Below are 27,100 nucleotides of genomic sequence, written 5' to 3' on the forward strand. Positions count from 1 at the left end.
CAAAGTAATGTTGATCTCACTGGCCACTCATCCTGCTCAAGCAATTTAGGAGTCACATTTGCATACAAGAGCCTTGATGAACATGTACAGTAACGACTCAATCTTGTTTTCATCATGTTAAAAATATCTAAGTTATGGTCTGTTTTCTTTCATCAAGAACTTTTAATCAAGCAAGGGCGTAATTTTCTGTTTTCTGTTGGGGAGGAAGGAGAATGGGGGACTGTATATGACTATGTGCCATTCTGACACCGATGACCCAATATGGATGTAAACACCCTCAAATTAAAGGTCACAGTCAGCACTTTAACGACACATTCAAGGTTTCATTTCAAATCCAATGTGCTGGAGTACAGAGCCAAAATGACAAAAAATGCACCACTGTCCAAATACAGACTGCACTGTGCATAGCAGTCACTCCATACCTTTGAATGGACCTGCACCTTTCCTGTAAATCTTTTCAAACTGCACTGTAAAGCCTCGGAAAAATTTACCCTGCTGTGTCACACCTTGAATGTCACTTATGGAAATATCCCACCTGGCAGTGTTCCATGCGTAGAGCGGCTACATAGAGAGGGGTATTATATCCTGGGGTTCGGTTGGAACATGTTCGTCAGTTTGCTGTAAATACCCCATGAATGGCTGAGGTCAGGACTGGGGAGAGAGTCATTTCCAAGTGGAAGGAGACAGGGAGCCGCATGATCTGGCAGCCCCCGGTGAGTCAGGCGAGCCTCCACGCCCACCTCATGTTGATCCCCAGGCCCTGTTGCAGCCTGAGTCGGCCGACCATTTCCTTCCTCTTAACTCATACATTAAACGCTTCGGATCCTGCTCTGTGCTCTGGAAATAAAATGCCTTTGGCCCGATTGCTGTGAAACTCACACATGCCCTCAGATAGGACCCTACCTTAATGAAGGTGACGTGATCCAACGTTGAACAGCTTATTTGTTTCATCCTGGCAAGTCACACTCAGGGTGAAGGGGTCCCCAAATAATGCAACTTGTATATTAAGGACATTAGTGTCATGCTGGTGATCTTATATGACAAAACCTATTTTGGTGAAATTGTATTTTTACTAGTATAGTGCATTTCACATAGAATTGAATAGGTTCAGTCATAGGCTTGCAGCATGGTTTGAATCAGTAGGAGTAGTTTTCATTAAATTATTAACAAGAGAATATCAGAGCTTGTCATCAAACCCGTCAACAGCCAAACCTTAAAGGTGTTTCCTGGAACTTTAACATAAGACTAATAAAAACAGACTCGGAGACTGTGAGTTTGATCCTATGTTGGTGGTTAGGCAGCAAGCAGGTTTCTTTGCATAAAGAAATGCTCCCAAATGTAATTTTTCTCAAAAAAGTCCCCAAAACTGAGGGTTGGGAAAATTTTTCTACCCCTTGAAAAAGGTGGTCTGTGAACTTAGCATATCTGTATATTGAATTAGAACATGTGCCATATTTCTAAATATACCCTCCTGACCATGTTCCTTGTTTGCTTTTCCCTCCAACAGTAATATATCAAAGCGGACTTCTGCACTCCCAAAATGAATTTACGGATGTCCACAGTCACTGCTCTGTTGACCCACACACGCTGTGCTGTTACTGGAAACGTTAGAAGAGAGGTGAAATGGCATGTGACCAATGAGGTTAAAAGTGGATTGGGCTGGGGGTGTAACCGAAGCTGGTCTTTGTGTTGTGTGTATCAACCAAAAATGGTGTCAAAGCCACATCACTGTAGTGCAGCATGTCAGTGTGTGGGTACAGCAAGGCATTGATTGCAGAGTAAAACTGTTCTGTGTTCACCTGTCGGTATATATATATATATACGGTTTGCCTGAGATTCACAATATAGTGGTGTGGAGCATGATGATATGACATGAGGGAAACCTTTCATCTAGTTTAAAAAAAAAAAAACATTTAACTTCTAAACAACCAATCAAATTCATTTGGAATTTAGTTGTGTACAATGTGTATCAAGTAGGCCTATTTGCTAAATCTCTATTCAGCAAACTTGGATAAATGTCTTGGACATCTGAAAGCTACATCAATATCCCTTCCAACTTTACATGTTTACATATTTCATATGCTTTTCTCTTCTTGGGCTTAGAGGAAAAACAATGGCTGCCTAGCCCATGTCACATATGAAAATGTGTGTGTCCTATGGACGGGGCCCAATAATGAGATGATCTAAAAGTTAGAACAGATGTGCAGGAGTGGAAGGATCAAGGCTGACATATCTGCAGTAACAGAGGGGCTTGATCAAGAACTACTGACTGAACATGCATGATAAGGCACCCATTTAACAGCCCAAAGGTCCAAGAGACCACACTGCAGAACCCAGTCAGTTTTACAATCGCACATGTAAATGGGTACATTAGGAAACATGTTATGTGGCATAGATCTTGAGGATAAGTGCAATGCTGTCCAGTTTTTGGGACAAAGACCCATCAATTATGTATTTACCTCTGTATTTACCTCTGTACAATTAAACATTTGTAAGGAAAAAACTACATGTGGTTAAAGTGCACATTGTCAGAAATTAATAAAGGGCCTTTTTATTCATTTTGGTTTCACCATGTAGAAATTACAGCAGTGTTTATACACAGTCCACCCTATTTCAGGGCACCATAATATTTCATACACAGCAATGTTATATAAATGAAAGTAGTCAGGTTTAGTATTTTGTTGCATATCCATATGACTGCTTGATGTCTGCAATCACCAGTTGCTGGGTGTCTTCTCTGGTGATGCCCTGCGAGGCCTGTATTGCAGCCATCTTTACCTTATGCTCGTTTCAGGGGTTAGTCCCCTTTACTTTTCTCTTCAGCATATGAAAGGCATGCCCATTTGGCTTTAGATGACAGGGTTGACTTCATTTTGCTCCTACCATCAGCAGTATCAATGAAGATAAGCGAGACAGTACCCTCGGCAGCCATACATGCCCAGGCCATAACACCCCCACCACCGTGTTTCACATATGAGGTGGTATGCTTTGGATCTTGGGCAGTTCCTTCTCACCTCCATACCTTGCTCTTGTTAATTTAAGTACTTCTTGGCAAACTGTAACCTAGCCATCCTGTTTTTGTGGTTAGCATCTTGCAATGTAGCCTCTGTATTTCTGTTCATGAAGTCTTCTGCAGACAGTGGTCATTAACAAATCCACACCTGACTTCTGAAGAGTGTTTCAACTGTGATGGGCTTCCTTGACCTGCCAGTCCCTTTGTGATTAGTAAGCTCACCAGTGTTCTCTGTCTTCTTAATTACGTTAGGTAAGCCTACGTTTTGGCCGATGTCTCTAACCGTTATTCTTGTTATTCTTGTATAAGCCGCTCTGATACCTGTGTTAAGGAGGCAATTAAACGCGGTGGCCTGAAATGGGGGGCTACATATAAATACCGCTGTAATTTCACGATGAAACCAAAATGTACAAAAATGCCCATCCTATAATGAAATCTGAGAATGTGCACTTTAACCACGTTAATTGTGTGATCTTAAATTGTGGCAAATCAAGACATAATGGGTCTTTGTCCCAAACATAGTGTCTAAACCTCACACGGGGAGAAAGTGGTCAAACATGTATAGTTCTCTTGAAAACTGCAATCAGCTACATTTGCATATGTTGCCTCCGGACTACAACTACTTGAACTACGGCCAGGTGGTGCAGTAACAGATTATTAATTTTCCATTGTGAAGGTGCAAACAACTGTCCACGAATATGCTTTACTTTTTATTATCATTCTAGTTCTTCTGGATGCATCTCTTGCACTTTTTTACTAACCACAGCCGTAAACTTCCAGACACCGATTATGTTGCTAGTGCTTCAATAAGCAATCTTTAAACTTAAAACAAAAAGTAAAACAAAAAAAAAAAAGTTTTGAAAACATAGCTCCATTAACTTAAAAAGTAGTCAAATAGGGCATTCATAATGTCACTTTAAAAGCAGTATCGACTTAAAGGGTATTTTGTCACTCACACCCATTGATGTCCCTACACCAGTCATTGTGAAACCAGTAGGCGAGAAAAACCTTAAAGCATCCTTCATTGAACAAAAATGTTTGGAGCAATCAAAAATATACACTAAAAGTAAAGTAATATTAAAACAAGGTCACAAAGTGTCATTGAATACCTTCTCCATGTGGAGAATCATCTGTCTGCCAAACGTGAGTTACAAGGCAGGTCTATGAGATGCTTTGCATCTAAAAACTCCAAAAAGTGAACTATCCTTTCAACTCCAAACAACAGATAAAACAGTCAGTCAGCAAGACAGCTAGTATGGGAAGGTGGGCTAACAGCATTCAACAGTATATAACAGTGTATCTACCAACTATAACTAATTTTAATTCATCTGTGTTAACCAGCTGGCTGTAAATGTCTGATAATCCCTTTAGTTTGCTGGTTACCTAGCATCATAGCTAGCTACCATTCATTATTTCTGTAGAGTAGTAGCTAATGATATTTTAATGTAAGGCATAATAGTAGCATGCATAAAGTATAATGACTCTTCAATACTATACATGAGACAATACTCTCAGATCATGAGTTCATTGTAGAGTTCACCATGCAACATCCCTAGCAACATTAGCAACATGGTACAGCAAAGTCTCATGTAACCAATCTCACTGGGCCCAGAGGGGGGTGGATGCATGTGAAAGATCCAATAAACCAGCAGAAATGAAAATAAGCATAGCAGCTGGTGCAATTCCAACATGTGAATATGCAAAACTAGATTCATTATACAAACCATTTTGTTCCATTTTTACACAATGGGAAGTAATCTGTTAACAGGGTTTATTGTTTTGATAGGACTCCAAATGCTTACTTGAAAATAGAATTGTTCAGGGGATTTACTGAAATGAAGGCCTCATTTCACAGTATCAAGAAATGATATTTTTTTAAATTCTAAAACATTCATATGTTGCACATTTTAACATATCAACCAATCGATCAATCATACTTTAACTTAACTCTTTAACTATAACTCCTATCATATACCTTAGTGTAACACAAAGTGCTTCACAATAAATTGAAATAAGGGTACAGAAGCATGAAATATATATCTTTTAATAAAACAAAGTGCAATAGGGCAATAGGATTAACACAAATTGACAACGTTGGTTATAATTGGTTATTTTATAATATGTATGAAGTAGCATTTGTGATACCAAAACAATAACACCCAATTAACAGACTATTTTGTTTAAGTTAATCAAGGATGTATGGAGTAATAGATTACATCCCGATTAAAAAGTGGAATAGTCCACAGTGGTTATAAGCTTACTGGCAACTGCAATCTGACTCTTCCATTTTAGATAATAGGGGTGTTACAGGTATGTAAAAATTTATGGAATTTGGATAGTTGGAAGTGTTGTACAAACAAAACGTACCAAAGCTAATTCTATCTAGAAAAGTTGATTAGGGATGTGACTTCAACATATCCGAAGTAGAGGGTCAGGTGACATTTCTGACATTGGTTTCCGTGTGGGTCTAAATGTGCCAAAAATGGCCAAATTGAATATTCCGTGGGTCATATCTCACTAATGTCATCAGTAATGTGTTTACCTTTACACTATGGGAAAGTGTTCTAAGATGACTCATTTACAAATAAGATGACACTAAAAGTATGTTTACTTTTGGAGATATGACCACCCAAATCTTTTTGTGCCACGATGGATTTTTCATTGCAGCACCTGGAAAATAAAAATTAAATGGCTCTACTGGGAAAAAGAAATGGAGTATGAAGCTCAAGTTTTCAGGAATTCTATATCTCATAATTGTCTATCACAGAAAAAGAGATCAATCAAAAACGTGTAGTGGTGCAACCTCCTGGAGTTGGTATGGAATGGCCCCAAGTGTTTGCAGTTATTTTTGGCACTAGCCTTTCAAGATCTCAAGACAATTAGATCTCAAGCAGCAAGTTAGCAAACCTGATTAATTTTGACAAATTAATACAAACTAATACCATACTACAACTGGTTGACTGGCTCCATGCAAGGAAGTGTCCAACAAGCCGGAGTTATATTTACACAAAGCAATTCTTAAGCATAATCAAAAATATCCATATTTGTACCCACATGCAGATTGAAACAGCCTTTCTGACTATCTCAAAACCCTGTTAGCGTTCATGCCCTTATCTATATACACAGCCTGAGGAGACCGGAGACCATGCGGACAAAAAGCCGCATCTTTTCAGCCTTAGCGCTCATCACACTGGGGGAAATACGCAGGGCTTCCAGTAAGCAGCAAGCAGCCTCGCCCCGAGAGAACCCCACTCCCAGCCCATTCCTACCTGACTTATGAATATGTAACACCTAATGCGTTCTGCACTATCGGCACTTTCATCTGGTAGGAGAGGTTAGCATGACACTCAGTAGGTTACCTGAAATAGAAGTTTTGTGCTCTGCAACCCCACACAAAGATTATATTTGTAGATATTCAAGTTTCTGAATTTTCAACTCTGAATCGTCTCTTCAAATAATTAGTCTACAATGTAGGCTAAAATACAATTCAAGCTTCTGAAATAGCTTTGCGTTAGGCTCTCAACAAGAAAAGAATCACTTTATGTTAGCTAGGCGATGCTGATAATCTCACTAAACTACTTTATCGACAGTTGAACTAGGCCGATGTCGCCCATACTAAAATTAGTAGGACTGCATGTTCCAAGATGTTTGTACCCATATCAAACTCTCACCGTCTGATATTGCTATTGCTATTGTGGTTTATTTACTCAGAATGTACCCTAACGTTAAATTAAATAAAATTGATATAACATACCATTTCAATTAATATTCGAATGACAGTGTAACCTAATGTTACAGTTACAGAAAAAACATATTTACAGAAATTCTGCGTTGTAATTTGATTCTCATGTGGAATTGGCTATTTGCAGCAATAATTCCTGACCTAAATAGCGGCAAGACTTCTAAGATGTAATCGTACACCCTGTACCGAGCACATCATCATTTGGAATTGAACTACTGTACATAAAATTATAGAATATGAATACCAAAACTACAACCACACACTTTTGAAATAGCATTCAAACATGACCACCGGAGCCTGCTGAAAAAAGATTAGCTAAGCCATCTCATCTGTAAACAAGACCCGATTGGGCAATATAAAAAATAACTGCAATAGTTGTTCTCAGAAGCAATGAATATTGACAAATGCACAGAAGAGAAGGCGTAGAATATTCAGCAAAACTATAAATCATACAGCAGCTGTTTATACATTTTAAACACATATTCACCAGCCAGTTAACAGCATGCAGCTTAGAGCACTACGAGTAAGCGGCTGACCTCTTAAAATGTTGCGGTACATATTTAGGCCTACCTGCTTTCGATATGACGTCCTTATGGGATTGGCTGTATTCGCAAAAATCATCCTCAGTTTTTAATTTCCTCGGCCCACAACTGTATTTTGTCCAGTTATGTTTGATTTATGTGTATCCAAAGGCTAGCTTGACAAAGTTACAAATTTGAGTCTATACTACATAGAGTTAATGTTAGAATTTAGCTCCCCTGTATGTTAGGGCTACTTTTTAGTTGCCAGGGGGATATAAACTAAGCCAATTTGGGATGACAACGTATTCTGTCCCAACTTCGATTGCCCTGCGCGTTTAGAAGAGTTCATTGATCTGTGTTCAGAGCCCCGCAGCAAGGACCCACCTACCGCGGACGAAACCACTGCAGTGTTCGAGGTAGGGAAGAATGAAAAACAATATCAAATTAACATTTACAGTAAATGTGAATTTATCATACACACAGTTCATATAAAAATCACGAACTAACTCCAAAATACAAGTACAAAACACATATATTGCCTGTCACGTTAATTTTAACGCAGGGGACGGTGGCGTTTCCCCTTTGATCGGTCTTCGTTTATTCTGGCTCGCATTCCTCACATTCCACAGAGCAACCATCAGACCCTCTGTACTTAAAGTGGTAGACAACTATGAATTATCTACAGTCACTTCTAAAAGGCAGTAAAGCGTTACAATATTTCATTCGCACTTGATTTGTAACCAGCGTGAAACGTGTAAACATTTAAAACAGTTGCAACGATTTAAAATAAGCTGATAGTGGCTACAATACAGGCCTATAATACAATATATTCATATATTGTTGTCCTATTACCATCCCCTGACCAACCCACACACAGAAAAGCTGTTAAAACATCCTAAGGTACTTTCAAGACTCGGTCTAAGACCACAAGAGTACCTGAGCCTGGCTGTGCTGTTTATGTATTGGACAAAAGAAGGCAATGCCCAATGTTAAATTAAGCTTATATTGTGATTTGGGCCTTATGTCAACGATCTTTATGTGATCCAATAATTAACCCTGCGAAAGACATAGCGACATATTTTAAAGGCCAGGTGCGGTTACACTGTTGGTGTACCTCAGTCATATAGCTAGTTGAAATGTATTAAATACATGATATAGCCTATTTTAATTATAGAATCCAATACACGTTATAGTTAATTATTTCATGGGAATATGTTAGTATTGTGGGTGTGTTACAGTATACCAAAAATAGTCTATGGATTGTGATTACATGACATTAGAGAGAGCACATATGATCTGGTGTAGTGAGATGTATTTGGTTACAATCTACTCCCATCCCCCGTGTGTGGTTCCCAAAAGCCAATAAAACCAGATGGTCAGAGCCCCAGGTCATATCAGCATATGGGGAGTTTGCACACACACACACACACACACACACACACATGCACGCACACACACACACATGCATGCACACACACGCACACACACACACACGCACACACCCAGGTTCACACATTCTCAGACATGACTGCAAACAAAAATTCTTCTTATGCAACCACAGTGAAGTTGTCTTTAAATGGATTAGGGAAATTACTTTTCATCAGTTTTCAGTGCTTTGACATTGACATAAATACATTTTAACTACAATACAATATATTCACACATTTTTGTAATATATATGACATGTATATTTGGTATATATATATTAGTATGTATATCTTTTGCAAGCAGAGATTATTGCATTGCTTCCTCAGTATTTGAATGCCTCACTTTTGTTTAATGGAGAGGAATTCTAAATTTAATCAACAGTCACTCATCTGACTGAACTGTTATCTTAAGTACTATATGAAATCCATAATGCTGTAATCAATATTAAGCATGAATTCACACTACTTATACTACATTAATAAGAATATATGCACCAGTATCAGCAAACAGGCTATTGCTAAAATCATGTAATATTAATTTGATAAATTTCATTTAACATAAAATGGAATCAACCGTCTGAAAATTATAGTGTATGCAACCAAACATACATGCTGCAACATTACACTGAGTGCTAAATCTCCTGTTGTTATTATTATTGTTCCGATTATTAGTAATAATCGTAACAATAATAATAACAACAATAATTTCCATTGTAAATGTATGTCACTCTCGATAAGAACCTCAGGCAAAATGTAACATGATATCCGCAAAAGACAGAGAAAGCCCCCCCCCCCCCAATTCTCACTGATGTGGCAGACAGGGAATGTCCTTCTTTAGGGACATTGTAATGTTTTTAGAACCTGTACTGCTAACAGGAGGCCTTCGGGCTTGACTCCAAAGTACAAAATAGATTGATTTTGGAAGGCATGAGGCATTTCTCTTTCCCAACAAAGGGGAAACTACATTTCCTGTCATGTAGGCTGAATGTAGTTCCTAAAAATCTCTTGAACCAGTTCTGATATACAATTAAGTGCTTACTGATGTGTAAAAGTTTTTAATCTTATTTTATCTCCTTACTGAAATAGTTTCCTTCTTGAATACAAAATGAATGCCTAATTTTCATCCAATATTAAAGGTACAATAGGTAGTTTCGGACTTCTAACGATGAAGAGAGGAATTGCAGTAAAAAATATGCTCAAACCACAACACTGTTTATCCCACCCCTTCTCTGTGAACGTGCTGAAGTTGAAACTGCATTGGCTGTGGAAATTAGAACCAATTTTCAACCAATGAGCTTGAATTATTGCACAGCTATAGATGTAGCACCGGCCCGTCAACAGCATATTTTGAAACCCAAATTTAAGGACTATAAAACACAGGTAGAGGGTGAGTCAACATGTCAATGAGCCTTTTTCAATGATAGGAAGGGATTTACAATTGTCTTGTAACAATATTTGAACACAAATCTTACCTATTGTATCAGTTTTGTAATCACATTTTTTTTCAGTGTCAGCAATTGTGACAGAATACCAGTGATAGAGAGTGCTTCATGATCACCCAAGATGGGTGGAGTGTGTAACCAGTGACTCACTGATTTATAGCCAGTGATATGAATTAGTTCAGATGGCAAATATCCAATCCAGTCGATATATCCAAAAATCAATCCACATCATTATACGTCATTGTAAAATATTTTTTTAAATGTCCATAATCTTATGGCGGATTGCTCTCAAGCAACACTGCCAATATTACTGTTTATGTTTCCAACTCGACATCATCATCACTCGTGCTAGTGCTACACTATATTATAGTGAGCTTGGTAGCTATACGTTTGTATTGGTTGGCACTTCCATTCAAAATAGCATATTTTCAGCCTCAATATCTCACCCGTTTCAAAACCAATCTGAATTCTACCATGGAAACATCAGATTTGGTTGATTTTGGCATTGCTACGTTGAACCATTTCTGTGTTATTGATCCCATTAAAAAATTTGCATAAAATGCTTTTCATTTTAACTCAATGAAAAAAATAACTCAATTTAAATCCAACGGATCCTGACACAAGACCACTCATTCTGTGGTAATTCAGACATATACATGCTTTTTCTAATTTCATGACTGAATATTTTATTACATTTGAATTAGACCTCAAAATTCCTAATAACTTTAGCATGCATTTGCTGAGAACTGAAATAGCATGAAGAATTACAATATTGCACAATTGGACAACTGTTTTCCCTATGGAATATTTATATGACTGGTGACTGATGGACTCGTCCGCATTAGGTTGCACTCTTCAACCAGGCTCTGCCATTGTGAGACCACAGTTTATGAAATATTCCACAATAGTGGCCCTCACTTCACTGGAGACAACCATGTGCATTTATCCTCTTTTGCCTCTTCCTGCTTTGTTGTCTCCTCCTAACCATACCACCACATATTCTTATTCCTTTTCCTCTTCCTCTTGAATTAGCAGGCACTTGAACAGGGGTTCAATGTTTGCCTGAGCAGGTTACAGAAAGTGTAGTACTATAATTGTGTTACAGTTACCTGCAGTAATTTGATACTAATTTGTGATTGGGTAATCTCAGAAACTTCCCTACTGAAGTAAAATCCAAGATTCACCTGACAAGCAATTTATCAATTTAGCTGACATTACATCAATACCATGTCAGAAAAATTTGACTATTATCTACTTGACATGTATGATGGTTGGATGGACCATTTTGCATATGATGACATACACAAAGAGCAATTTCACAGATGTGTTTCAAAGTAAAACTATTAAATGGAAAACAACAATTTATTCTGGTCAGCAAGACTTACGCGATTGATACTTGGGCCAATTGTAGACAATTGTACTTAAATCATTTGCATGAATGTGCTTCACATTTGCAATTATGTAGAAAGCAATGAGAAATGGGGTTCTGCTGTGAACAAGTGATGTGATGGTGTGGAGGTTTTCACATAATGTTTTGAGAATGTTAATTGTCATTCCACATTTGGGCCCAGAGTGATTGAGAAAAACTGTAATTCTAGTAAAGGTTAGTAAGTGGGCCGAATGGACTCTTTAATGCAAGGCAAATTCACAACCATGGGTTTTATTTTTAATGCATTGTTATAATGATCTATCAAGCATTAAACTAACCTCCTGGTGTAAAAACTAAGGAAATTAATCACAAAAAAACAATGTTTTAAGTCAAATGTTTTAATTTACTGAAAGCCTCAAAAGCCAGGAAATGAATCAGCCCTAATGCAAACACCAGCCTCTCGCTGTCGGTCAAGCCTAATCACCATTCTAAATTCATACGTTGCCTGTAACTTGCCTGTAACGTGTGTGGCTGCAACTAAATGCATAAAAACATGCAGACATGGTCAATAGGTTCAGCTGTTCCTAGACCAAATGTCAGAATGGTGAAGAAATGTGATCTAAGTGACTTTGACCATGGAATGATTGTTGGTGCCATATAGGATGGTTTGATTATCTCAGAAACTGCTGTTTCTCCAAGTATTAAGTCCTATTGTTCTATGGATCAAATACTTATTTCATAAAATAACCAAAGTTTATATTCAAAATATTTACATATACATATATTACAATAACTGTGTGTTTATTTAAACTGTTGGGGTCAATTAGACCACAGACATAAAAGCAGCCATAAAATAAAATAAAATAGGGTTAGAAAATGCTGGAAAATGAATGATATCGATATTAGCCTTTCATTTAAGGACTACCCATCCTATTCAGCACCTTTCATTTCAAACTCATCTCAGGTGTCCACCACTCACAATTTTAGTTTTCATTTTACAGTCAAAAACGTGTACAGTCCAGTCTACATTTGGACGGTGTCACAATTTTGGTTATTTTGTACTCCAGCACATTGGATTAGAAATGAAACAATGAAGTGAAATTACATCCATTACATTATATTACAGGCATTTAGCAAACACTCTTATCCAGAGCGATGTACAACGAAGTGTGATGAGGACCATATTGGGTAATCCGTGTAGAAATGACGGCCCTTTTTTCATCCCCCCATTTCTGGGGACCAAAAACGTAATTGGAGAATTGGCTTCTCAGCTGTTTCTGATTAGTCGGGTGTATTCAATTGCTTCCTTGGTGCAGGTCTAAGAGAGCTTTCAGTATCTAGTCTTGATTCTAGGCTTTCGATTGCCTTTGGAGTTATTGGCATTCCTCAATATGAGGACTAGAGTTGCATCAAAGAACCATTATGAGGCTGAGAAATAAGAAACTGTCAGAGACATAGGACAAACAATAGGCTTACCAAAATAAAATAATTGAGAAGAAAGAGAGCATTTGTGAGCACAGCAAATGCAAAGTGGTGCTTCATCCCACAGCAAAGCAAAGATTACAAATATGCACCAGCATTCTCTTTCTTCTTTGTGATGTTCCAAATGGCTTGTTTTGGTAAGCCTATGATTTGGCCTGTGTCTCCGACTGTTTTATCTTACTTATCAGCCCATTTATGCACACAACTCTACTTCTCGTTAACAAACACAAATAACAGACTCCAAAGGCATTTCAAAAGCCTGGAATCAAGACAAGATACTGAAAGCTCTCATACCTGCACTAAATACACTAATCACTGACACTAATCATAAACAGCTGAGAAGCCAACTGTCCAATAATTTGTGTCCCCCAAAATGGGGAGACGATGTATAAAAACTGATGTAAGTCCAACATGGATCATCTGATATGGATCTAAATAGCCTGCACTGCAGTCTACACTTTAACCTCATGCTCATTGTTTCATTACAAATCCAATCTGCAGGAGCACAAAGTCAAAAGAACAGAAATTGTTGTACCACGGTCTAAATACAAAAGGACAAATAATAAATAAACAAAATAATTTGTTATTTAGCTGACTAGGCTACAGGCTGCCCAGTATATCCAGCTCCATGTGTGTACAAACTGCTCACAGGAAGCATGCTGTAGCATACTGAAGGTACCAGTTAAATAATCTTGTTTCAACTATGACTTGAATATCCTGCTGCTCAAAGCAAGATGTTACTTCCTTTCAAGGGTTCATATCTCCCAGCAACTTCCTCCTTGGTGGTTTCTCTCATTCAGAGTTTATAGAACCACCACCCCAAGGCCAGTTTCAGTTGCAGCGACAGAAGCATTTCAGGTAGCCCCACTCATACCAAACTGATGGCAGAATGAGAGGCACAGGAAGACAAGTCAGAGTCTTTAAGAAAATCTTCTGAGAAGGTTGGGTTTTGGGGTTGGACTGGTGGTGCAAACTTAGAGCTGTGTGTGACTGTGACTGTGTAGCTTGCTAAATAAAAGTGACTAGTATATTTGGTAAATGGTCTGCATATATATGAAGTAATATACTCAGCCATTACACCACTTTTGAAAGGAAAGCTCATGATTTCCTTATGTCCTCCAAATTTAAAATAAAACAAGCAAAGGTACAAAAGGGCTGAGGCAAAAATCTAAAACCAAAGAAACAGATGGGCAACCAAAACAAGAGGGCAAGGCAAACTCAGAAAACAAATCAAAGGGGTGTCGTAATGAATCCCAATAATCAGACATAGTAGGAACTTGGCACTGAAAATGATTAACGTTCTGACAAAGGTTACTGTGGAGACTGAGGTTTAAATACATGAGGGAAGGTGACAATCTAGGGAGCTTGGGAGAAAGGTGGGCTAAACAAATAGGTAGGAAACATAATAGGTTAATGATACAATAACAGGGGGAGACGAAAACGCGGACTGGATGCACGTAAACACACATGTAAAACCTATGGCTCCGGATTAGGGAGTAGACGTTTGCATAGAGTGAAGACATAGTGATAGTAAGAGACAGGTGGGAACACTTTGCTGAAACTAAGCGAGTAATTAGGGATAGCATAGGAAGGCAGAGTAATAGAACAGCGTGGAAAGATAGGAGATTATGTTAATGAGTTAGTTACGTGATTAATCGAAACTACCCAATTAAAGTGACTGTTAGTTTGTTAGTTAGACAGACAGTACTCGGATTAGTACTGTACAATATCTATATTAGTAGTAGTTAGTAAGAATAGTGCTTTACAACATTTAACTATCGAGAGAAGCCGGAAGTAAGGAATGCAAGTCTATTGTGACTTGTTTGCTGTGGCAGATACCGACACATTAACAATCAATTTTCTAAGACTGTTACTAATTCAGCAGCCAAATAAATAAAACACCCTCATTCAAAATTTTGTGGGAAACACCCATAAAATTTCGGAGATATGGCATCCTTCACATCCAGGAATGGGTTTGGAGCTACTGCAAGAAAAGAAAGCCACAGTTTGGTTTAGTTAATTTGCCTTTATAATTTTTCTGGATCCTGGGAGGGTGCGGATAAGGACTTTGTGTTTATTTTTAAGACTCGCTTTCGCTCTCACTCCTCTGCCCCATCCCCATCCATTTTCCCAGGCCCTCATTTCAACCCCGCCCCAAACCCTGGCCCCCTTTTTTCTAAAGTCCCTCCTCGTCCCTCCAGACCCCTAAACCCCAACGTTAATTCTGCTCCGTCCCTGTTCTCAGGTCAGGTGAGTGCAGCAGAACTGCAAAGGCTGGATTGCTGGTGTTGCGGCCAGCGGGGCCATATCAGAAAGGATTGCCCCGTGATGGAGGTAAACATCGGGAGCCATCAACCGTGCAGCAAGCAGCCTCCCCTTGCTCCAGCAGAGACATATCTTACAGGGGACAGGGGATACAATCCTCGTACAACACTCGAGTACTCGGCTTACCCCTACAGTTTTATTTTAGTTCAGTTTCTCACTCCACTTGCTCACTTTTTCACTGGAACCCATATGGAGCGGAGGTGCAAAACTCCAATCACTGGGGACCAAAACAGCATTCTATCAGCATTTGATTCACATAATCTGAAAGTTACATGCAGCTTGAGAGACACAAAACAGTCCAGATAATCAAATGTATTTTATTTTTTATATTAACAGTCTTTCCCCAATTGTATCCCCCTTTTCCTACCTGAATTTCTCAATTATAACATTCAATACATGTATTGAAGTTACTCAAGCACAACAATCTCTTTCAGGTTCTTTGAATCCCTCTCTTTTTCCCACACCAATTAAATTTTGTGGCCAGATGACAGGAAAGCACCCGTCCACAGACCCGTCAGATGTTTTTTTAATGGTTGCGCCCCCCTGAGGTTTATAGCTTTGATATCTGAAAGACAACAATATATTACTTGCATTAACACAATAACTTATGTATTTATTTTTATAGTTTATTCCCTTTTTTCCCACCTAAATTGTACTAGTAAACAGACCCATCGTAAACCCACCAAGACTGAACACAGTCAATCCAGGAGGGTCCGCTAGAGAGCGATGAGATCTGGTGTCCTTATCAGATCCAACACCCACATAACCCCCGGAGAGGCTAGCCGATACGTGGACCTCTGGCCGTGGTCGGAAACGGCCTGGCTGAGATTCGAACATCTGAACAAGCCTTGACTCCAGAGAGTCAAGAGGGGGATGTTTCATCTTCACACTCATGAGGCAAAGGCTCAGGCACCACAAAGAAACCCGCCTGAAATTACTGACCTGTTTGTCACCCCAACTGCAGCAGCCGTGCGCTCTGGAAAGATAAATATTCACAATAGCGTTTGACAGTGACTGTTTGTGTGACTGTAGGCTTATATGGTTATTTTTCTATGAATTGTTTTTCAACCAAATTTCCCCCATCAGGCTCAAGTATAAACCTTTGTGGAGATTCAACACTAAATGGCTGTGTATGCAAAGTTTGAAACCTGTATATGTAGAAAAGTATTTCTAAAAAAAAGAAAGATTTCTAAACGAGAACATGCTTCACATCCCACCCCGTTAATTTAAGTACCACAACACCGCAACGTAATTGTCAACAGTTATTCAACATATGAGGCCCCAGGAGAATTAAGCTGAATCCACACCCACTAACCCTGGTTAGGTGCGCATGTGCCAATTGATGCCTCTGGCTGTGATCAGGAACTGCATGCATTTACCCATTGATCCATCACACTGGATGCACTGGAAGGTCTCACCCAGGACAGTAAAGTACATAGATCTTATGTTGCACTAGCTGCAGGAGCTCAGGTGTGTCCTCCACAAATGAGTGTTGCTGGTGAGGCCCACTGTAGCCTCGAATTACAGGTAGTATTATGACAGCAGCTACTAGGTATTAAGGTGTGAAGTATTTTATACATATTGAGGTGATAGTTATGTTATGGCCACAGTCTTACATGATTTTCATGACCATGCCAAATAACTGAGTCTTTTTTTTTTATTGGGGGAGTTCATGTTTTTTTGAAGGGGCTTTTTGATGTCGGTTTCATCATTCATCACGTCCGTTTCACAGGTATGTAAGTATTCAAAACAATGTAACTTATGGAGAACATGACAGGTCTGATAAAAAACTAGGTTTGTGAAGTATGTGAAGACAGCCATCTAAGGATCCTCTTACTTTCTTATACTCTTTCCAACAATCAGTCAGAATGGAAGCATGCCTCATCCCATCTCCTAATTACCTTTTCATAAGGGTCTTGTAGGGAAAATTCACAGAACAAGATGTTCTGGCCCCATGTTAAGACAATCAATCACCTGTTTTAAAACAATCAATCACAAATCAAAATCAGACCACCAAACCGTCAAGTTGAGCAAGCTGATTCCTCCAAAACTATCAAAGCTTCATGCCAAAAGTGTACCAATATGTATGCAGCCTATAATCAATGTATATCACATGTATGCTGCCTATTTAATCAATATGTAATCCAATGAACCCATATCATTAAAGCTTATGGAAACGCAAGAAACCACAGTGTCAACTGTAGAAAATGTAATCCAATGAACCTATGTCATTCATTACAGATGAGCTTATGGAAACGCAAGAAACCACCATTAATCAAATTATTAAAGTACGATTAAGTATGCCTATATATTTTCAAACTGATTAACTGCTAATTTGTGCTAGAAGTATAGTGACCCATATGTAACCTGAATTGAATAAAATAATGTGTATGCTTAAGAAAAGTTGGAAAGTACCGAATAACACCATGTTTCGCATGATTCACTTTTTATGATTCCTCTTTGTTAGAAAACTGCTTGCAGGGCAGGATACCTTGCGTTGTGGGGGTGGGCTATCAATGTCAAGGACAGTTCACGTATGAACTGTGCAGGACAGGAAGTTTTGTGTGGTGGGGGTGGGCTAACTTTGTTAGACAGTTGATGTTATTGTTGTTTCTTTTCAATGTAGACACTCGACAACCATCTACCTCTGCCACGGGGATCCCGGAGCCGTCACAGTGCCCTGGTGACAATGGTCCTGATCCTGAATCAGCCTCCACAGTCCTGCTGGAATTGTCCCCAAAGCCGAGGCTCCAGGAGGCAAGGCCTCGTAAAAGGAAGGCAGAGTCTGCCGCTGTCCTGACTGCCTCTCCTAATATGAGGGTGTTAGAGGAAAGGGCCAAAGAATAAATGGCCAAAGCAAAGAAGGCAGCCAACAAGAGGCCTATGAAGAGACCTGCTCCATCAAAGAAGGGGAAGAAAGAAAATGTGGAAGAAGGGGATGCGGAATGCGTATATTGTCCAAGTTATTCTCAGTCAGTGGAGGGAATTGGATCAGGTGTGAGGAATGCCAAAATTGGGCTCATGAGGAGTACGAACCAGATCGGGGAGGGTTTCATTTGTGAACTGTGTAACTGAAACTACTTAACTACTGTACAAAAGCTACTTGCACTGTTTTAATGATTGCACTCATGGTATGCTCTGTTCAATGTTTGTTATTATTATATCTATTTTAGTAATCTATTACAGTAATTAATAATAATAATAATAATAATAATAATAATAATAATAATAATAATAAATAAATAAATAAATATTTATTTTATTTATTTCCATCACACATTACAATGTTAATTTCAAGGAATTTCAAAGTGCTACTTTCAATGAATTATTCATTCATAATAAATGTAAAAAACTTGACTTGCCTCCTGATTTTAGAGACTAAGTATTCAAACATTCCATAATTAAAGATAAGTTTGCACATGATTTATGAGAAAAAAGTAAAATTGACAAAATCTACAGATAAGGTGATGGTGGGCTGTATCTAAACGGCATCATGGTGAGGATATTAATATCAATAAAATACAGCTTTTAAGACTACTTTAAATGGCCAATATAACACAAATATTTGTACACCTGAATGTGGAATTAAACTTCATTTGGGGAAATATGCCCCCTTTACACTATTTAATTTTTTGTACTATAACATCAAATGTATCTACTGTTCACTTAGTACTCCTATAAGTGCATTGGCTTAAGCATGGCCAACATGTACATATTGAATTAATAAGTGGTTACACATTAAATTAATCATCAAATAGACATCTTTCTTAAGGGGGGCGTTTTACCCCATACTATCCTACTTCTCCAAAACTAAAGAACATATTTAATTCTTTCATTGTGTTTCTTCAATGACCTCTTGTGCAAATTGCACATAAAAACCTAGAAAGTGTGACCAACTACCATGTTGGGCAATGCCATAGTAATGTCAACCTGAGCATGAAAACATTTACGTACTTACTTCCCAGTTAAACCTATTATGTCCCAAACAGTCAGTTGTGACCATTATGAAATATGCTCAAAAATGTAGTCATGTATGTATTTGAAATCAATGCTATTTGCCGGCCATATCAAAACATTCAAAACCATTTCAGATGGTTTTCTTAATGTCAAAACTGACATTCAGAATAATTTCAGATGACAACAAATGTGTTATGATAAAATTTGATTGGAAAGTAGATCATCAACAATGTGCATTTCAGATGTGTCACATCCATAACTCTGGTATCACCTCATAAAAATCAAGACGACAAAATAAATATTTTACAAATTGCTATTTTTATGTTCAGCCAAGTGTAGGCTATCCCCAAAAAACCCTAAAATATGCATACATCGACCATTATTTTTTACTTAAATTTGTATGGGACACAACCCGAAGTTACAAAATGATATGAGAATCTCAAAAACACGAGGAATATGCGTGTGGGCCTTCGATCACTATGGACACAAACATAACATTATTGTTCTTCTGTGACGACGGACCTTTTGTCCAAAACATATAAAACGCGGTCTGAACATAACATTACTGTTCTTCTGTGACGACGGACCTTCTGTCCAAAACATATAAAACGCGGTCTGATTTGTTGTTTGCCAATCATCAACGGTTAAAGTGTGCTGATAACGTATTCGAAAAACCCAGCCGATTAGTTACAGCAATAATATGCATATTTGTCAGCAGGAAATCAGCATGAGGTAAGCTTTTTGTTGTTGTTCTTTTCTATTTCTTTGTAGCTAACGCTAGATAACTTGCATTAAAATGCTGATGTTTCAGTTAACTAACTAAGTTAACTAACAAGTTTCAATGTGTTGAGCAGTGTAGACGTGTAGCACATCTGAAACCAAGCCCCTGTTGCAGGGTTAGCTCGGCTAGTAAGCACGGTGAAGTGCAGGAAAGCGATTGCTCGTACCAGGTTACCGCGACAACGCTCCCTGATGACGAAACGCTCAAATTCAAAAGAACGCTGTTGACCTTGGCAAGAGGTGATTTCACCTCGGACTCTCGGTGAGGCGAAAAATCTCTCTCGTTACACCCCCTCCAGCCTCCAAGTCGCTTACAGTAAGTGGCGGCTGGTGGTGATACTGGATGGCTAAAAACTAGAAGTATAATACCTAGCTTGCGCTCCAGCATTGTATATGAAAATATGCTATCGCATATGCTATTTGATTTCATCCGGAGCACCTTACAATACCATGAGCGCATACATTTGGCTCATACGTGGGAATTGAATCCATGGCAGTGTTAGTGCCATGCACTACCAGTGGAGCTACAGGACTACAATAGAGCCCCCCGACTCTGTTCGAGCAGTAAGACTACGAAAACAAGCATTGCTATAGTTAGGTGCAGTAAAGAGAAATCTCCAAAACTGAACCATCAGTAATGTAGCCACCTAAGCACAATTACACACCAGCTAACGTATGCCTCATAAGTTTGCACAGCCTGTTGCCTTTGCTATTTCATTAGCCAGTTATTTTCCATAAACAGTGAATATACAGTCAAGCAGCTCATTTTGACTTCTCTCTGACCAAACTGGTAACTTAGTGACCAGTTTGTGAGACAAGTGATCGGATAGTGAACTGGCTATCTAAAAAAAATAGAACTGGTCAACCAAATCTAGAAACATATTCCAGTCCAATGATGTGGTAGCTTCATCCCACTCAATGCAGAGCAAATTTGTGTTCTTTACGAAATGTAATACAATCCACAATTATAGACAGTGAGTGCGTTTTGTTTGTCTTTATGGAATTACGATTACCGTCATCAGGTTCACGGCTTACCCTCTTAGCCCATTTATACCAGCTGCCACTGCTAAGAGTAGACACAAACTAAGGTAGAGGACGAAGGAGATGTCATTCTGCTGTTGAGGTAAAACCTAATTTGCTGCATGTTTCATCCCTGCAATGAGACAGACCCACATTGCTGTGCCAGCATTGTACAGTGTGGTCCTGAAGCTTTATCTGAAGCTGGTGTCAAAGCAAGTAACATAAAATAAAATAAAATTAACTTCTTAGTCTTTGAATTATTCAATCTGTGTTGCTAATTGTGAAATTGCCGTCCCCAAAATCATCACAATGGCTTCACTGGGATACTTGATCAATTACATTCCTCCTCTTTCTCTTCGTCCCTGTTCCTAAACACAATTTGCAGTAACTGAGGATGAGTTCTTTGCTTAATCTGGGTGGCAGGAAATGTGAATTTCAAAACTCCATTAATTTCTTCATAAGGCATCCTAATCGACATTTTGGAGGGCTTATTTTAACATCCATTGTTGCACCTGACTAAAGATTTCAAGTTGTTTTTATTTGGAAGAATAGCAGCTGTGGCTTCCATTGTTCGGGGAGGGGGGGGGGGGGGGGGGGTCATCAGGGAATGGCTGCACATGACATTGCAGAAACAAGAGGAAAGATGTGAAGAAGAAACAGGGTGAAGATGTGTCATGAAGACAGATGAGATGAAGCAAAGAGATAAGGAACAGGATGCACATGATCAAAGAATACCAACCATCAGCAAGGGGTGAGACCATTGAGACCGTTGAGTATTATGTGATCTTGTGATACAAAGCTGTACTGAGCTTCTTGAACACGCATGTATGTTTGAATGAGGTAAGTGTTAACATGACAACTCATTAATGTCTCTTAAATGGGATGTGTAGCATGAAATAGTATGATACAAACCTGAGCAACTGAGCTTCTTGAATACTTGCTTGGGTTATATTTGAAAAAAATGTATGTCCCTGAAAAAGAATGTTTGAAAGATTTCTAGCTGTATAGACATCACTGTGAAACAACTGTGTAGTGCTCAACAGTTATGTTTTCCAGGAAGACAGTCAAGCGCTTCTGACACAAGAGATCCAGTACCAGTAGACCAAATCTATGTTCTACAAACAAGCTCAAGGTGTTGCCAACCACACCGGAGAGATTATTGAGACAATAGCACTTGCTTCTACGAATTAAAAGGTAAATTATTCTTTTTTATCTACCAATGAAATGCTGAGATCATGAGTTGGATTATCAAGTCTGCAGGATCAAGATTTAAATTACTTTATGTTATTTCAGTCTGTCTCTGAAGAGGGTTGTTGTTTCTTTATTCTTTGCTGGGTGGTAGGCCCTCACCCTCTAGAGAGTGACCACTGGCTACACATCACTTCATCCAGCGACACAGCTCATTCATGGCATTTTCCATAAGTGGACGACTCAGCTACGTTCTTCTTAAACTATCTGAATTACAACCAGGAGGTTTTGGCAAGGGTGGAAATGGTCAAGGACACCAACTTCCTTTCATCAACCATCAACTCAAGGTGTGGCTCTCCACACCAGAGACTCATACTGATATATTAATGCTTTTTATTGCTTTTACAGTAGGGAGTCATATCCCGTGATGCAATGATTAGCCATTAATTTGACCTCAGATGTGTAGATTCTGCAGCATCAAGTTTGACATTATTTTCTGTTATTTCAGTCTGTCTCTGAAGAGGGTTGTTGTTTCTTTCTTCTTTTCTTTGTAGTAGGCCCTCACCCTCGAGAGTGTGACCACTGGCTACACATCACTTTATCCAGCGACACAGCTCAAGCAAAATATTTTCAGAAAGTGGACAAGTCAGCGACGTTCTTCGTAAACCATCTGAATTACAACCAGGAGATTTTGACAAGGGTGGAAATGGTCAAGGACACCAACTTCCTTTCGTCAACCATCAACTCAAGGTGTGGCTCTCCACACCAGAGACTCATACTGATATATTAGTGCTTTTTATTGCTTTTTTAGTAGGGAGTCATATCCCATGATGCAATGATTAGCCATTAATTTGACCTCAGATGTGTAGATTCTACAGCATCAAGTTTGACATTATTTTCTGTTATTTCAGTCTGTCTCTGAAGAGGGTTGTTGTTTCTTTCTTCTTTTCTTTGTAGTAGGCCCTCACCCTCGAGAGTGTGACCACTGGCTACACATCACTTTATCCAGCGACACAGCTCATGCAAAATATTTTCAAAAAGTGGACAAGTCAGCGACGTTCTTTGTAAACCATCTGAATTACAACCAGGAGATTTTGACAAGGGTGGAAATGGTCAAGGACACCAACTTCCTTTCGTCAACCATCAACTCAAGGTGTGGCTCTCCACACCAGAGACTCATACTGATATATTAGTGCTTTTTATTGCTTTTATAGTAGGGAGTCATATCCCGTGATGCAAAGATTAGCCATTAATTTTAGCTGAGATATGTTGGTTCTACAGGATCAAGTTTTAAATTATTTTCAGTTATTTCAGTCTGTCTCTGAAGAGAGTTGTTGTTTCTTTCTTCTTTTCTTGGTGGTAGGCCCTAACCCTCGAGAGAGTGACGACTGGCTACACATCACTTCATCCAGCGACACTGCTCATTCTTGGCATTTTCCACAAGTGGACGACTCAGCTTCGTTCTTCGTAAACCATCTGAATTACAACCAGGAGATTTTGACAAGGAAGGAAATGGTCAAGGAAACCAACTTCCTTTCGTCAACCATCAACTCAAGGTGTGGCTCTCCACACCAGAGACTCATACTGATATATTAGTGCTTTTTATTGCTTTTATAGTCGGGAGGCATATCCCATGATGCAATGATTAGCCATTAATTTGACCTCAGATGTGTAGATTCTGCAGCATCAAGTTTGACATTATTTTCTGTTATTTCAGTCTGTCTCTGAAGAGGGTTGTTGTTTCTTTCTTCTTTTCTTGGTGGTAGGCCCTCACCCTCGAGAGAGTGACCACTGGCTACACATCACTTTATCCAGCGACAGAGCTCATTCGAAATGTTTTCAACAAGTGGACAAGTCAGCTACGTTCTTTGTAAACTATCTGAATTACAACCAGGAGATTTTGACAAGGGTGGAAATGGTCAAGGACACCAACTTCCTTTCGTCAACCATCAACTCAAGGTGTGGCTCTCCACACCAGAGACTCATACTGATATATTAGTGCTTTTTATTGCTTTTATAGTAGGGAGGCATATCCCATGATGCAATGATTAGCCATTAATTTGACCTCAGATGTGTAGATTCTGCAGCATCAAGTTTGACATTATTTTCTGTTATTTCAGTCTGTCTCTGAAGAGGGTTGTTGTTTCTTTCTTCTTTTCTTGGTGGTAGGCCCTCACCCTCGAATGAGTGACCACTGGCTACACATCACTTTATTCAGGGACACAACTCATTCATGGCGTTTTTCCACAAGTGGACGACTCAGCTACATTCTTCGTAAACCATCTGAATTACAACCAGGAGATTTTGACAAGGGTGGAAATGGTTAAGGACACCAACTTCCTTTCGTCAACCATCAACTCAAGGTGTGGCTCTCCACACCAGAGACTCATACTGATATATTAGTGGTATTTGTTGCTTTCATAGTAGGGAGTCATATCCCATGATGCAATGATTAGCCATTAATTTTAGCTGAGATATGTTGGTTCTACAGGATCAAGTTTTAAATTATTTTCAGTTATTTCAGTCTGTCTCTGAAGAGGGTTGTTGTTTCTTTCTTCTTTTCTTGGTGGTAGGCCCTCGCCCTCGAATGAGTGACCACTGGCTACACATCACTTTATCCAGCGACACAGCTCATTCTAAATGTTTTCAACAAGTGGACAAGTCAGCTACGTTCTTTGTCAACCATCTGAATTACAACCAGGAGATTTTGACAAGGGTGGAAATGGTCAAGGACACCAACTTCCTTTCGTCAACCATCAACTCAAGGTGTGGCTCTCCACACCAGAGACTCATACTGATATATTAGTGCTTTTTATTGCTTTTATAGTAGGGAGGCATATCCCATGATGCAATGATTAGCCATTAATTTGACCTCAGATGTGTAGATTCTGCAGCATCAAGTTTGACATTATTTTCTGTTATTTCAGTCTGTCTATGAAGAGGTTGTTTTATTGGTTTTGAAATTTCTTTTACATTTTAAAATTATTTTTCCTTTTTAAAACACACTCAATAACTCAAAATAATAATTTTAACAAAAGCAAGCACTCGACAAAACTAGACAACAATTGTAAATGAAATGAAACATAACTTTAAACAAAAGTGTGCAAACAGATGATTAACAAATGAAAAACAAGTCTTTGGAAAATCATATCAAGAACAAAGGGAAAGCAACAAAGTGGGTTTTTTAAGAAAGCCCAAAACGGGCAAAAGCACTTAAAAATGGTCCATCTTGCTCGGGTTCGGCAGGTGTTGAGTACCTCTTGCCCCTCTTGGGGGGGGGGGGACTATATAACCAGTTCTTTCCAGTGGTCCACCCCCCATTTCTCTCTCGCCAGGGTCTTGTTGGTATGAATGTCCAACATCACGCCGTCTTGGAGGAGGTTTTGAATCCTCCAACGGAGAGTGATCAGGTCTATAGTTGTTTGTTGGTAGACCTTGATGTTCCTCGTCTCCCACAGGACCTGCTTCACGATGTTAATGATCCTCCACTGACGCTGGAGCACGGTGGTCTTGCATCCCCCCGGCGGACTGGACCTGGCTGGTCCTAAGTGGTTCTGGGATGAAGGGTGCTAACGGTGTGGTGACCGGTCTGTCTCGGCTTTGATGGTGGTGGGGTTGGTTTGTTTGGGCGTGGTAGGGGATTTGGCCTAGCGGAGGTTTGTGGGGTTTCTTTTAAATTTGTCACGACGGCTCTTTTGGCTAGTTTGGTTTGGCGTGTTATTGCTGGATTTGCAGGCTGGGTGGGAAAATTGTGCTGAGCTGTAGTTTTGGGTGATCTCATTCTTTTGCCCTTTTTGGATTTCGCCTTCTGCCAGGGTGTGATGGTGTCATCGGTGTCTGTGGTTTCGGAGTCTGACTCCTCCACCGTGATGAGGATGTCGGAGTCAGGCTCCTCCTTTACTGTGGTGATTGGGGATAGGGTAATCAGGGGAACTGTGTTGTTTGGGATTTCCGTAATAGTGCTACAGGGGAGGTCTTGTGCCGTGCTCGGTGCTTGTGTTGGTATGTTATCAGGCTGAATGGGGGGGGACGTGAATGTATTTTCGATTATTGTAGGTATAAGAGGGGTAGGGAGCGGGGGGGCAGTCAATGACGATGGTAGGGGCGCGGTGCTCCGGGCCCTGTTCGCGTACGAGAGGGGGCAATCATGGAAGAGATGCCCCCTCACCCCGCAGAGGTTACAGGGCCTCGGGTCACGGCACGCCCTGGTCTCATGCTCGCCGCCACACGACTTGCACTTGACCACTGTACAGGCTGCGGCCAAGTGACCTAACTCGCCGCAGTTCCTGCACAGCTTGGGCATGCCGTGATAAAACACCACGCCCCGGTGTCTCCCCAGCGTAATGGTGCTGGGGATATGACATACCCCCCCGACTGCAGAGGGATCAGATTTTAGCTGGACCAGCCATTTTCTGGCCCCGGTCCAGACTCCGTCCTCATCCAGGACCCTCCGAGATCCTGATTTTACACTGCCATACCTGCCCAACCACGTACTCACATCGTGGTCCTGTACAGCTTCATTATAAAACTGTACAGTGACCACTTTGTTTTCCGTGTCGGACAGGGGCTCTACCTCAAAGTTGCTGAGGGGGGCCTTGTCCTTCCCCTCTCTAAAGAGGTTCCAGAACCTCTCCAGGACATTAGCGTTTTTAAAGCTAATTTCAAAAATATCTGCATTTCCTGGAACCTTCACCAGGCAGTTCAGGTCGCCAGGCACAAAGCCCATGGCTCGCTGAAGAACTGCCCGACTAAATTCCAGGCGGGTCATACCTGTCACTCTCCTGTCCTGTCCACTCACTTTTGGGGCAGCAGCTCCATTTTCTCCACTGGTGGC

The 27,100-nt window shown here is 39.7% G+C and overlaps 1 protein-coding gene across 3 annotated transcripts in view; it reads right to left on the reverse strand.

Moving 5' to 3' along the window:
* The window catches only part of rbms1a (RNA binding motif, single stranded interacting protein 1a), a 53,650-nt gene extending 46,022 nt beyond the window's left edge, over positions 1-7,628 (reverse strand). For all 3 annotated transcript variants that reach the window (XM_061233471.1, XM_061233472.1, XM_061233470.1), the window contains exon 1: positions 7,326-7,628. In XM_061233471.1, the coding sequence (XP_061089455.1) occupies positions 7,326-7,376 (51 nt within the window). In that variant the 5' untranslated portion in view covers positions 7,377-7,628. The remainder of the gene's footprint in view (positions 1-7,325) is intronic.
* Positions 7,629-27,100: the final 19,472 nt, after the last annotated feature.

Source organism: Conger conger, chromosome 3 (assembly GCF_963514075.1).
Source record: "Conger conger chromosome 3, fConCon1.1, whole genome shotgun sequence".
Lineage (NCBI taxonomy): Eukaryota > Metazoa > Chordata > Actinopteri > Anguilliformes > Congridae > Conger > Conger conger.